The sequence below is a fragment of the Natator depressus genome, chromosome 1, assembly GCF_965152275.1.
Source record: "Natator depressus isolate rNatDep1 chromosome 1, rNatDep2.hap1, whole genome shotgun sequence".
Classification (NCBI taxonomy): Eukaryota; Metazoa; Chordata; order Testudines; family Cheloniidae; genus Natator; species Natator depressus.
In genome coordinates, this window is record NC_134234.1 from 51,058,952 (window position 1) to 51,074,415 (window position 15,464).

The window sequence follows — 15,464 nt, forward strand, 5'->3', positions numbered from 1 at the left end:
CCCACCCACCACACACAATGATTTAAAATGGGAGCTATGGTCACTCAGCAACCCTAACAAATCATATCCAGGGGGTAAATAGGCAGAGCAGGCCATTCAACAAGTATTACTAAAAAAGTATAGCTATGAATATCCCCTGTTCAGAGCACAGGGATATGCTGTTATTATTGTGAGGCATCAAATACATTCTTAATGGTCTTAAAAAACCATTTGTATGTCTGTATCTACATGTAAAGCTATTTCTAACTGTGTGACATAAGGTTGTATTTTTATTTAACATTCTGGTGAGACTCTCTCTTCTTGCCATTGACAAGCAAAAAAATCCAACGTTAGATTATTTACAATCGATGTATTTGCTTGCATAATAATTGGATGCTAACAAAAAGTGCAGTAAACATTAATATTTGTTTTCAACAAGTGAAGAGGTAAATTTAGCCTCCGTGTTTTTCTGTGTTTTTAATCTTAATTTTTTTTTTTGGATGAAATAGTAAATTTGGGTACCATTTAAAGAATTTTGTTTGTTTGTTTTGGAACTGTCAATTTTAACATTTAGAGTTGGACGACATCTTCTGTAACAACATATTTTGCTGTATAAAGTTCACATTGTAGTGTAAATTATAAAGTCGTAAAAACAAGCAGTTTTATTTATTTCAATGTTTTAAGCACGCCAATAATCCCAAGCCATACACTCTAAGGCTCTAGGACATTACATATCCTTTCTTATCATATATATGCATACATGTATACACAATGAGATATGCATATTTATATAAATACCCACATACACCTGTATGCATTTTTATAGCCACATACACCATAACAAAAAAGGTGCAAAGGGCTAAAAACAAACAAATAAAATGTACTCTTCCTGAATTGTTTTATGGTTTTGCAAAACAATTTTCCACACTATGATGCTGTTAGTTAACTATAGCTTCCTGATTTAATTTTAAACAATATTACAACACAATATAATTTAATTACAATGCAGGACAGCATGCTTCATGATGGGGCAAAAGGTCAAATAGGTCAAAATATTACCATTCGTAACATTACCATTATTGATCAGCCTGCATACGTATACATAGCTGTGTATAAGGACCCAATCCTGCATCCACTGAAGTCAGTGACGTTTTTGCCACTAATTTAAAAGAGAGCTGAACCAGACCCATCATTAGGTGGACATGAGAGCTTTTCAAAGTGTATACAGTTCCTCAAGGGAGATGTTCAGCTAATGTAAGTTGTCGTAGGTCCATTGACTTTAATGGAGCGATGAAAATTTGCACCAGGTGAACATGTGCCCTTGTATCATGTGCCCTTATATATCAAAAAGACCACTAAATTTTTTCATATATTCATTTAAAGAAGCCACAAACAAGATGTAATTGTCCATGGGTTCAAAACCAGTTAGCCCTTTTGTATACTGTGCTTCACATTTGAACTGTTCGTTGCTTTAAAAAAAAAAAGTTGCAGAAAGCATTAGGAAAATATTCATGACTAACCACGAGGCTCAAGGGGAAGCAAAGCATTCACAATCTATACACAACTTTCAACCACATGGTAAACTCCTTATGGTAGGAACAGGTCATGCAACATAAGGAGAGGAACTATACAAAGTTCAAATAATACGAAGATGCTTAAACTATTCTGCTATTTAATAACAGTGACAAAGCCAGATGACAAAATAAAAGTTGTACTATTTGCAAGCAAAGCTACAATACCAAGTTAACACATTTCCAGTTCACCAGTGAACTGGAACCTTATGGTCTTGGTCCAAAGAAACATTTAATTTCTGCTCATGTATATAATGGAATTACACTCAACATAAAAGGGAATCTTAACGTTTATAAACAACATGCTTTTTCAAACTTTAAGGGACTTCCATTCCTAAAGTAAATGATGTACACTATCCCTTAAATAACCCTTTAAAAAGAATAGTATGTTTAAATGATTAAATGTTAGGGACTAGCATATCCTTTGAAACAGCCTGGAAGGAAAATTGGCAATATCATCAGTCAACTGTTAGTCCCAAAGTCGCCTCCATAGCTACCAAAGCCATGGAATTCAGATTCACTGGCAATATCTACTGTTTGTGCAGAATGAATAATGCTCAATGGACTGCTCTGAGCAAACAGTAGTCCATAAGACAGAGGGCAGGCAAGTTAAAATTCTGGGAATTTCTTTTCTTTGCAGACAAAACCAATCCCTTAGAGCCAGTAGCTATTTTGTTTCTCTTCCATCACTTTCTTTGCATTTTTGGCAACTGATGCCAACCCACTGCCACCTATTATGGACTCTACTGAACTAAGTAATACCTTTTACAAAGAAATATCAACAACAGGCACAAGCACAAGTAACTTCACAGTTGTTGAGTCTTTTAGGTAAAACAGGGCACCTTTTGATCTCGGCAGAGGTCTCTCAACTTCTGTTGGAAATCATTTTAAACCTGAACTCTGAAGCAGGTATGGTGAATCATGTGTTCAAAATGGATTAATCCAATTGCTTCACAAGCCTGCCAGATCAGTGTCTTTCTCCCCAAATGATACTACAACCAGATAGCGAATATATAGAAGGTTAAGTGTTGTGTTCTGCTGCCCTTTCAATTTTTTGTTTTCAATATTCTCTGCAGACAAAATGGTAATGTACTAGACTGCAAGCTGTAAGTACCACATGTCAACATTTTCTAGTTGCATGATTTTTTTAAGGACAGATTAGCATAACTGTAAAATATTACATTTAAAAGTTGCTATATAGTAGCTAACAACCCTCTGGGTATTTAAACAAATGTTCCTGATATTTTTTTTTTTAAGATGCTGTATTGGGATGTTACCAATTACCTCAAAAATACCACCTGTGTAAATTTTTTGTTTAAAAAGAGGAATCTGGCATGGTTGGGGCACTAAGTCTTAAAGCATAAGTATTTGATATACTAGAAGTAAATGAACTACTAAAAATATATGACCACTACACTATGCCTTAAATATAAAGAATAAATATTAAATTAAGATTTAACATATAACTGGAAAGACCATAACTATGTAAATTATATTAGTTAGCTTGTATTCTCACAATAAAGCAGCAGAAAACAAACAAAATTAGTAGGTGTGTGTTAAGCAGCCGGTTACAATGCAAGACCTACTTTAACACTAAAAGAGTTTTGCATATTAATGTTGTACAAAATGTCCATGATATAGAAAATAAAGGAACTCAGAAAAATTCAGACCTTAAGAGATTGATTCATAATACCACCATTTTTAAAGGTTTTCATTTTTCAAATGGCCTGTTTGGAAAAGGTACAAAACATACTTTATGTCAGAGTCTGAGAAAGATTTTCCTATCTTTAACACAAGTGAAAAATACTCACTTTGTAAGCAAAATATGTTTGCAAAAAAGGTGTCATTGCGTGTACAGTATGCTGTTTGCCAGCAGGTCTATGTATTTTCCAACTAAATAGATTTTTTCTTATTAATATTTACTTTCCTATGCAATACAAGAGTGATTAACATAACAGCTCTGACATGGTACAATATCATATTCATGCTTCCTGCTAAACGTCATTTTTCTTACAGTTATCAAATTCTAGTACAGTGAAAATACTTTTAACAGTTCTTTGAAAGCATTTCTTTTCAGTTAGCAACCACATATGGTTTCTCAATTTTCTTTCTTTAGATTAAGAACTCACTGGAAATCGTTTTATCAAGTAAGTGTGAATGCTCATATTATGGAGGGGCAAAGTGGTGGAGAATGTCTGATGTCACAATTGTGTTCTGTCATACAAGTTGAGCTATTTATTAACAGAGCAAAAAATGTTCATGTCCATACCATAGCAAATAAAGAGAACTATATTAAAAACTGTGAACATATTATCACTATTGCAGAAGATAATAGGAGTGCTCTTCTCTGCCCATAATTGATTTCTTCATTATATTCACCTAACCCAATCATTATCCCATAATGTGTGCACAAATGCTTAGTTTTCATTTCTGAGTCAAGCACTCAATGCCTTACCCTAAAGCTTGCATCAAAAGAAGTGGTAAAACCAAAAATGCCCCCATAAATTTGTATATATTTGACTTGATGACTTTAACATTAAATATGCAAAACCCTTTTGTGCAATTCACTGTTACTGTAAATTAGCAGCTAATCTTGTAAGAAATGTTAAACCTTCACCAAATCACAAACCATAAACACTGTTCCATTTTCTCTTTTACACTGAGTCTCCTACTGAATCCAAATCATCCGAAGAGAGTGGGCGATACAGGTCCTGTAAGATGAAGGGCAGTATAGATTTGTTTATTGTGTTCAATTTGTTACACTGCAACTGTCCTATAATCTCTTTGCTGTTGTGGACCAGAATTGTTGGTTTAATTTAAAGTAACCTGTCTTCAATCATCAGAGCCCTAGAAACATCAGTAAATCTAGATTTTGTCAATAGAAAATATTTTAAATAGCATTTTTTTAACCTTAACTAATAAAGGCCCTGTAATAAAACAATAACTGACTGCTTTGCATAATCTCATAGCAGGTTTGGGACTTGGCAATATGGAATTCAAGTAATATTTTCCTTTTGTTTCTTTCTCAAGCAGTAGCAGAAAAGTAAATGCTTACCTTGTATTATAAGGTCATCAGGACCTAAAGGCCACTGGACCTATGCAGCATGGGTCCAGAAATATTTGATCCTAGGGCAGTTAACCCTCAATACTGTGGTTGCATATATAGTACTATCTGACAGTGGTGCTGCTTTTTCCACAATTTTTTTATTTGGTAAAAAGACAGCATGTAAAATCCCTAGTCACTGGCTCTTTCTGATGGTAGCCAAGCAACAAGCTCATGTCAGCAGGGAGGGAGAGAAAGAGAGAGAGAGAGAGAGAGAGGCGCAACTTCTATTTTTCAACACCCACTCTAAGCATCCTCTGACTAATCAGATAATCCTCAAATGCCAGAGGTGTGGGAGTATAATGGATAACCTCACCCAACCTACAAAAGACAACAGGTTTCTCAAAGATATGCAACACAAGAAAATGTTCACCAAGCAGAAAGGTGCATGGTAGAGCAGCCTCATTTCAAGGTGAAATAAGTAGAAGTGTTGGTTCAGAGAGGGAGGAAATAAATTCTGTGTTCCCCAGTGGTTTACCATCCCCCCACACAACACAACTCATTAAAACAGCGTGGATACCTTGAGTCTCAAGCTGGGATTCTTTTAAACATGTCATGGGTTTAAAAATATTAAAACAAATACAAGACAGACATTGCTGAAACCTGCAATTGTACAAAAACACCACTATCACCTCACATGAAAATGGTGATGACTGATGGACTCAGCAGTAAAATTATTCACATTTTCTTCCTCAGGAGAGTATTATTTTTTAAAACAATCCTAAAAATCTTAACTTAAAAAAAAGGAATATTTAAGATGTATGGGTTTCTTTTGTTTTTGTTTTGTTTTAAAAAAGAAAATATCATAACCCATGAACATTTGTGTTTTCTTTGCATGCACAGAAGTCAAGAATTATACATACATGTATCCATAACAGCCAAGTGTGCTTTTAAATCACCAATTTGTATGCATACATACAGCATGCAAAACAGGCCCCAGATTCTGAAAATCATGCTTTAAATGTATCCCTGTCTTTTAGTAACCAATCTAGGCTGAGGCATAACTGTAAACAGTCCTTTCTAATTTTTAATGTAATTATTTAGCTATTATTAAAACTTCTCCTATATGTACATATCGTTATGTTTTGGTATTTCTGACGCATAATGCACAGAAATGCATCCATTTGTCAGGAGATGTCATGGGGTATGTTCCTCACTCTGAAAGGGTTAGTGTAGGCCAGAGGGATCAATTAATTTATTAGGCTGCAAGCTGGGGGATAGTTAGGCTGAGAGGAAAGCCCTAATTAGGGGGAAATCACCTGTGCAGGAACAGAGGGGGCTTCTATAAAGCCAGGAGAGCTGATAGGGGAGGGAAGAAATCTGCAGTCACTCCCTGGGGGAAGGGAGGTGTGGGTGAGGCTATGGAATCTAGTCTGCATTTACTCCCTGGGAGGAGGAAGTTTGGGCTGGCAAACTCAGAGAAAGCGGGAGATAGTAGGTGTAGGAGAGGCTTAGGGAAAAGGCACCAAGGTTTAGGATAGGACAGACCGGTGCTGTTGATTAGAGGGTCCCCGCCCTGGAACCTGGGATAGAGGGTGAGCCCGGGTTCCCCTACCAGTCACTGGGGAAGAGGCACCATTGTGGCAGTGAATGAGAAGACTGCCTGAAACCATTTGTTAGGAAATACTTTGATACCCTGGAAAGTGAGGAGTATAGTGACTTAGGAGAGAGAGAAGCCAAGAAGACAGAGCACCCTGAGTTACAGAGAGTTATAGAGAGGTGCACGCAATGAGCAGCAGAAGGAGGGTGTTGGACCTGGAAAGAGAGGATCCCCCGAGCTGCCAGGACTAGGCAACCCTAGTGGTGAGTGAACTCCATGACAGGAAAGCTAACCAAACTTTCTAATCAAACAGATTTTTAGGGTCATGTTCACCTGGACTCCTTGAACTTAAGGAATAGCCACAAAAAATAAAGTTTGTTTTGTTCCATGCATTTTAATTCATTCACAGCTCACGTGGAAGGCACACCTAAATCCAACCTTTGAAATTTTGGGAATCCCAGTGTATTTCCTGACCCACAAACATTTGTTATTTGCTAGCTAGCACTGAAGTAAAATTTCCTGTGCACCATCTTAATCCAAAGGTTAAGAATGTTCTGGATAATGTATCCACCAATTTTTGTTATGTTATGATCAAAAAAATCCCACATTTCTGCTGTATAAAGATAAAGACCTCTTTGCACAACACCACAAAAAATTCCTGAACTTTATATTTTAAAACTTTTCAGCTTGATTAATCTCACTGCGGACGACTCTCAGCACAACTATAATTAAAATAATTTAAGGAACTGAAAAATTAGGTTGCTACATGCATGGTACAAAACTTCTGCTAAGATTAAAGTAATAGTATTATTACAACACTATGGAACAACAAATGTAAATAGTATCAAAAGTAGTTAAAGAGGATATGATTTTTCTGCTATTATTTATTTATTTCTTTATTTATTTGTATTACTGTAGCACCTAGGAATCCTAGTCCTGGACAAGGACCCCATTATGCTAGGTGATGTACAAACACAGAACACAGAGACAGTGCCTGCCCCCATTGTGGCATTCCTAAATTGCACAGATTTTCAACTTGGCAGCTGTGGAAGTATACAATAGAAATATTAAAATACTAATCTCATTTTTCTACTTTCAAAATTGGTGAAATTTAATTATTAAAACATTTCATTACTGTAACATTAAGATTTCAATTTGAGACAGTCAGGAAATGCAAAATTAATTATCTCTTGTTAATATTAAATTGTCTATGTCCCACCTATAGAATTGTTCTGGACTGCTAGCTATACTGTTCAATGTCACTTCCCTATGAAGTAGGCCCAAACTTACCCTGAGATGTTAATGCACAACTCTCACTGATTTCAATGGATGTTGCATAGCTACAGAAAGACCGGATTGAGCCAGATATATGATAGGTAAGGGTGAAACTTGCTTTTCCATTTCCTGACTTCTGAATGTTTAAAACTATATCCCTAATGGTTTTGCTAGTGTTGGTTTTCATGAATAATGTGAAATCCTGGTGTAACACTGACAGACCCCGGTTGTCAGCGGGCGGGATTCAACCTGGGACTTCTGGAGCTTAGTGTATGAGCCTCTATCGCATGAACTAAAAGCCAACTGGCTCTTAGCTAAAGCTGTAGAGCAAACTCATTTTATCTCTCTCTCTCTAAGTGGTCTTGGTGTCAATAGATGGGACAGACCACCACACCCAGGAGGCGTATGGGTTACACTGGCCCTACTGAAGTAATTGGCAAAACTTTCATTGACTTCAACAGGGCCAAGATTTCATCTTTTAAAAGTATATGCACAAATATAAGGGGGTGATGGTAGCGACCCCTATACCTAGGTTGCCCAACACTTTCAATTATAAAAGATTCTTAGGATCTTTTCTTTGAGAAGCATGAATACCCTTATAGTTTGCATAAGGTCTTTGATATTCAAAAGGGAGAAACTCTTCAAGCTACAGGTGACTTTTCTTTGTACCATTGAATTCCAAAGTGTTATAAATCACCATTTCCTTTCAGCAGGACAATTCTAGCAGCCTGCCTAAATCACTGAACATTCTAAATAGCCTTGCCCAGGCTACTGCCATAGCAGCGGACACTGTACTAGCAACACGAAAGAGCACCCAGAACATATGTATCTGGAAGGAGGTTTGGGTGGAGAGCCAGGCTGGCATTTCTTTGACAAACCCTCTCCCTTCCCAGACCCAGCACATCACATTAGCTCAGCATCCCGCTGGCAGCAACACATAGGTCAGGCACTCCCCTAACTCCTGCCGATGGGAATGGAGCACATAGTGTAAGTGTCTCATCTGCCCTCTGGGGACACCACCTGGGGCAGGAATTCTCCCATCTCCCACGCAGAAGAGAGGACCTAGCTGGGATCCACCCATAAACCACCTAGATCCAGGACATGGTCCAAGCAGTTCATGTCCACCCCACAAGGGCACCACATGGGACAGGAGTCCCCCACCTTCCAGCATCGTTGAGAGAGAGGTTGTGTGTGTGTGTGTCAGACCAGGCTCCCCTCAACTACCTTGTGATCCCAGCACATAGTACTAGAAGCCATCTCCTCACTCTGGGATAACAACCTTTTCCTATGGCTGGCTAATGTAGTTAGACCTGAAGCTCATATGGCTGCAGTTTATGCTGCAGTGCTGGAGGTTCATGGGTCAAACCCTATTGATGCAAGAAGGGGAGTTTGTTACAGTCAGATATAGAATAACTTGTTCATACACTTTTCCTTAAAAAAGCAATCCTAGGCAATTGCATTAAAAAACTACATTAAAAGATTATTTAGGATGTAAAGTCCAGCGCTCAAAGTTATAAAATGTCAGTTTATGGTTGCCTGTGGATCCATAATTTGTCCCTTGTGCCTGTGCGTTATGATCTTTAATTACGTGATCACATAGTATTTTTGCCACAGGACTTGTTAAATGCACAATTTGGACACACAACAGAGCTGAGTTAGATGCACAGGCCACCATAATTCTTGCATTTCCTAACTTTAAAATGTTTGACTTTGCAATCTAAATAACATTTTAATGTAGTTTTTTGCATGTAATGTAATATATGTTTCTACATGTATACACACATTTTGTCTCTTTATAAAAACACATAATACAGGGTTTTGCAATCTTTACATAGCGTGCACATGTGTATACCCCACGTTCACATACCCTTTTCTCTTTCTTGCCCACAGGAATGCATGCATCTCCCAGTGAAATCAGTGGGACTGCTTGTAACTATTGAGTGCAGAACCTGACCCTTTTACAGAAGAGTTATTGCTCCTTTAGTTTATCTTGAATTTCAAAAGAAAATTTCCAATTTGCTGAATATTTTGATCATACCACCATCACCATGCAATGTTTAAAACCCTGTGTAATTGCAATATCTCCTTCCCAAGAAGAGGTACTGGATAGGAAGAATCCATGTCCCTTACGCTCCACATTTGGAAATCAAAAACAGGTAGAGGAGATGCACTTGGCATGGAAAGGTGCTGACTACATGGCTTCCTTTCAACCCTCCCCCAATGAACGTCATGAATAGGAGAAAATGTCTTCTGCCCTTCATGATGCAAAAATAGCATGAGTGATGGAGAAGGAGAAGACTGAGATGTACCAGGGAAAATAGGTGGCCTCAGAGCCAATGAGAGAATCCTTTCTGCTGCTGATGCCATCTACCTCGATGGAGACCCATATCATCACTGTGAAATCCAGCGAATTCGGATGACATTTCCCCCACCCCAAGCGACTTACTAACAATTAATCCAATAAACCTTGGGAATCAGATCAAAAGGACCAAGATGCCACTGCTGCCAAGGAGAGGGCTTCAGGAACAACTCACACTAAATGTAACTCACGTTCTTACCTACCTGTGTTCCAAATAATCCAAAACCTGACTAAAATTAGGTTTAGAGTCACACACTGTCAGGTTTGCTTACAACTCCCTACTTCACAGAGACAGGAAGTTAACTCATAGTTTATTTAAAATTGGAGGAGGCTGAGAAAGCCTGAGTCCAACTGTATTTGCAAGACAATCTGAGACATGATGTAGTGACTCAAAGATGATTTCTCTGAGGCCCACAGACCACAGTTGAGAAAATGTCAGAAGAGAAGATCAATAGACTTCTGTTTCATTCTCTTTGGACTAATGCAATTAATTAAATCACTGTGCACAGCACTGACCTGCCTTTGGCCCACTCCCATACATGAGAATGCAATGTTGAATCAAAAATGTTCTGTTACACAGGGATTACTACAGCAATTACACAGCTACCACCATCAGACTAGAGGGAATATGATGATGGTTAGGTACACTATGTACAGTAGTCACCCTAGTTTTTTGGTAAAGGAATTGAAAATCTATTGATGATCCTGGGCCTCCAAAGCACTAATACATCCCGCTGTTGCCTTGACGTTGAGCCACTTTGGCTGGTCAAACAAAAATTTATTGTATATTGTCATGACAATATAGCTAAATTCCACAGAGCACTCCTTCACTTTACCTTAGAATTAAAGCTGGGGTGCCAATAAATAAATATGGAACTTTTAGGAGGTCTAACTTTCCCTCCAGTTGTGAAATGCTTGACAAACAAAGACATAAAAGTGTTGTGAAAGCAAGAGCAAAGACCTCTTTTTTCCTTCTTAAAGATAAGCCACTACCCAGCACACTTAATATTTTGAAAGATGGAGAGCAGCTGCATTCCAGTTGTTTAAGAGTGTTGCACGGGCACAACAGGAATTGTAGCCAAACTCTTCCACCCCATACCTCTGGCTAGGTGTAATAAACACTTTTGGGGAAGGCAATTTTGGTGGCACCCATGCCAGATCCTTGCTCAGCCAGTCTCAAAATTCAGTTCCTTGTTTCCTTACCCTCTGTTTTCGCAGGCTTCCTGGGCTGGTAGGAGATGGGCTTGGAGACTTCCCAGACCGGGGAGTAGAAAGCTGGCTACCAGGGGTTCCATTAACTAGAAGGACAATAAATAAATACAGAAATAAATGTTTGGCTCATGGTACCTACAGAGTAAAATAATTAATAAGCATGTCTTAATTCTATCTACTTTTTCTTAAGGTACCCATTCACTCTTTTCAGATTTGTAAATGTTAAATAAGGTAGTGCAGAAATGAACTGCTCTTCTAGCACTGTGATTCTCACACTGCCGATTTATACAGTGCTTAAACAAAAAAGCAGCCGATCTAAAACGATTGTTTAAGTCAGTGGTGATGAACTTCATTAAATTTTATTAAACTGTATAATGCCTATGCATGCATATCCTGGAAAGCCATAATGCTTTGTTGCCTTAACAAATATTACCTATATTTAATCCCTTTCAACCCATTTAATTATGCCTCTCTATGCTATGAACTAGGAATAAAAAGCAGTGCTGCTTGCAAGAAGAAATCACTGTAGCTTGCTGTTAATCCCTCACTTGTTTGAAGACATTTTTGCATTACTATCTGACCCAAACATCACCCCAGAACTAACTCGGATGGACTTCAGACATAAAAAAAGAACTGGCCATAAAATCTCAGGTATACATTATACCATACCATCACTTTCTTAAATAGTTAAGTTCCTTCAAAATATTTCAGTGTATTTAATTTTAGAAGCATTTTCAGCCTTATATGACATGCTCTGTAAAATTAACAAATACTGAATACCTGAAGAGAATCATAGTGAACTACAAAGTAATCACATAGAGGATGCCAATAATGTTCTTAAAAACTTACTAAAGCATAGAAAGAAATGCTTTTATTTTTATATATATATATATATATATATATATATACACACACACACACACACACACACACACACACACAAACTCTTTAAACAAACAACTGGCATATTAACAATCCATATTTGTCAGTTTCAGAAAAAAATAAGCAACTAGACACCTGAATTCTCAATCTTATATGAATATTTACATACTAAGGTATCAATAAGGCATTTAACTTACCTTCTATGAGTTCTAACATGGACACAGTCTTAGTGTTTAACCTGATGATAGCAAGCACAACAATTCTTTTCCTGTACTAAGCCAAGCTGGAGCAAAAATGGGAAGCAGTGGGATTAGTTAAGGATAGCTAGGGCTGCTCACAGAGTGAGCTGAATGAGATGCAGGACTCATAAGCAGAAGCCTTTTCTGCGTAAGGCTGACGTCTTCAGAGCAGCAGTGGGAGGTGCAGGTGCTGTCTTAGGGCTACATCAAAGGTGTCAATTAAACATAAAGCCACTGCTTCAGAATGCTGAGCAACTGCAACCCCCACTCTGATTCCATGAAGCCCAGAAAGCCTAAGCAATTTTATATGCTGTGCACTGAATCATAATGAAGAGCCTTCGGGGGCAATATACCAAATGACTCATCTGAAAATCAAAATGACAATAACTCTTGTATACCCTTGGCTGACTGGCAGTCTAGCAACTGCTAAATCCTTCAGAGAACGCAGTCAGTATTTTAATAGATTTTTCTTAATGTAGAAAATATCTCAGTGGTAAATAGTAGGCCCACATACATTTATCTTCTGATGCTGCTCTAAAGAGCATTGTAAAACATGTTATACAGCATAGTAACTAAAGATCACCATACTGCTGCATATTACACATCTCCATACCTGCCCTTTGCAATGCATTTGTTAAGAGAAAAGTGTACAATAGCTTTGTGGTATCCACAGGAATGACGAGAAAGTTAATTTGCATGTAAATAGGCCGCCTTTAAGGACACACACTTCACTCAGCTGGCTTAAGGTTCAGAGCAAGGGTAATGGTTTGTGCGTACCAACACAGTGCTGGGGGAGCTTGCGGCACATGCACATATTTAGGGAAGTTCATACAGTATCTTGAGGAACGAACAATGTGGGTGTGACCAATAACATGACTTCTGCATCAAAAACTAGTTCTATTAATACGTAGGGGCTGCATGAAGATATTTTGTTTGAGCAAGGAGAGAAAAGGGATAGAGAGATTAAAAATAAGCTGCTCGAGTCTAATCTTCAAATATATATATATTTTTAATCAATGCTAAACTACTGCAGTTTTGTCTATGAGGGTATAAACTTGAAGGCCATTTAAAAGCATTAGCTACAGTAGTGCAAAAAGCCTTTTAAACTGATCAGATCGTCTTACACCTGGCTGTTGTCAGGGTGAAAGTCAAGGTGCTGGCTACTATTTAAGAAACCCTAAATGATTTAGATGCCAGGTACCTCAGAGACCACTACTGTCCCTGTGACTTGCAATACACTTTGTGCTTAGAAGGAATAGTTCAGCTAATCTGTCTCAAAGATTAGAATCAGAGAATCATAAAGGATTAGGGTTGGGAGAGATCTCAGGAGGTTATCTAGTCAACCCCTGCTCAAAGCAGGACCAACCCCAACTAAATCATCCCAGCCAGGGCTTTGTCAAGCCGGGCCTTTAAAACCTCCAAGGATGCAGATTCCACCACCTCCCTAGGTAACTCATTCCAGTGCTTCTCCACCCTTCTAATGAGATAGTTTTTCTTAATATCCATCCTAGACCTCCCCCACCGCAACTTGAGACCATTGTTCCTTGTTCGGTCATCTGCCACCACTGAGAACAGCCAAGCTCCATCCTCTTTGGAACCGCCCTTCAAGTAGATGAAGGCTGCTATCAAATCCCCCCTCACTCTTCTCTTCTGCAGACTGAATAAGCCCAGTTCCCTCAGCCTCTCCTCATCAGTCATGTGCCCCAGCCCCCTAATCATTTTCGTTGACCTCCCCTAAACTCTCTCCAATTTGTCCACATCCTCTCTGTAGTGGGGGCCCAAAACTGGACACAATACTCCAGATTTGGCCTCACCAGTGCCAAATAGAGGGGAATAATCACTTCCCTCAATCTGCTGGCAATGCTCCTACTAATGAAGCCCAATAAGCCATTAGCCTTCTTGGCAACAAGGGCACACTGTTGACTGATATCCAGCTTCTCATCCACTGCAATCCCCACGTCCTTTTCTGCAGAACTGCCGCTTAGCCAGTCGGTCCCCAGCCTGTAGCAGTGCATGGGATTCTTCCATCCTAAATACAGGACTCTGCACTTGTCCTTGTTGAACCTCATCAAATTTCTTTTGGGCCCAATCCTCCAATTTGTCTAGGTCACTTTGAACTCTATCCCTCCCTCCAGTGTATCTAGCTCCCCCCCAGCTTAGTGTCACCCATGAACTTGCTGAGAGTGCAATCCATCCCATCATCCAGATCATTAATGAAGCTGTTGAACAAAACTGGCCCCAGGACCAACCCCTGGGGCACTCTGCTTGATACCGGCTGCCAACTAGACATTGAGTCATTGATCACTACCTGTTGAGCCCGATGATCTAGCCAGCTTTCTATCACCTTATAGTCCAGACCGATGCAGTTAAGAACATACCAGACTGGTAAATCAATGCTGTGAATAATAATTATATTTAGCAGGGCGAGACATTTCTCATCACTTTTTGATCCAAAAATGGCAGCAGTCAGAATTCTCAAGTTAGTGCAAAATGCCCTTTTGTCTTATCATGAAGAGAAGGTTACTCACTCTGTGCAGTAAAGAGGTTCTTCGGGATGGTTGTCCCTGTGGGTGCTCCACTTTAGGTGTTTGTGTGACCCTGTGCTTGTAAAAAAGATTTGTGGTAGCAGTGCCTGATTGGACTGCACACGTGCAGTTCCTGTCTCATGCCGCCTTAGACAGTTATCTAGCACTGTGCTACCAACCTCCTCTCAGTTCCTTCTCTACTGCAAAGCATTCAGTGTGAAACTCTGAAGTAGAGGGATGAGGGTGGGTAGTGGAGCACCCAGAAGGACAATCATCTTGAAACATCTCAGTTACTGCATAAGGTAAGTAACCTTTTCTTCTTTGAAGAGTGTCCCTGTGGGTGCTCCATTTTAGGTGACTTCCGAGCAGTGCCCTTCAGCAGAAGGAAAGGACTTTGGAGTTGACGTCATGGCAGATGATAAATACAGTACATCTGAATATTACATCAGATGTTGCATGATGTTCTAATGCATAGGGTTGTGTAAATGTATGGGCTGAGGCCCAAGTTGCTGCTTTACAGATGTCTGTAATTGGGACATTGTTAAGAAATGCCAGCAAAGCCAATAAAGCTCTGGTGGAATGGATGTGAATCCCTGTTGGGGGTTGAAAATCGTAGTGGACATAGCACAATATGATACATTCAGAAATCCATCCGGACAGTGTCTGGTTGGATATGGCGTTTCCATTCGATCATTCAGTGACTGGCATCCCTAATTTTGGAGACTTGTGGAATGTCTTTGTTCTGTCTATGTAAAAGGCTAGCGCCCTGCGGGTGTCCA

General features: G+C 39.0%; 1 protein-coding gene across 4 annotated transcripts in view; it reads right to left on the minus strand.

The window, feature by feature from the left end:
* Window positions 1-15,464, minus strand: part of DCLK1 (doublecortin like kinase 1) — a 325,416-nt gene that overhangs the window by 59,211 nt on the left and 250,741 nt on the right. For 2 of the 4 annotated variants that reach the window (XM_074959609.1, XM_074959603.1), the window contains exon 6: window positions 11,031-11,125. In XM_074959609.1, the coding sequence (XP_074815710.1) occupies window positions 11,031-11,125 (95 nt within the window). Of the gene's footprint in view, window positions 1-19; window positions 4,262-11,030; window positions 11,126-12,118; window positions 12,273-15,464 lie in introns of those variants that run through there. The other 2 variants (XM_074959617.1, XM_074959621.1) reach the window with 2 other exon arrangements.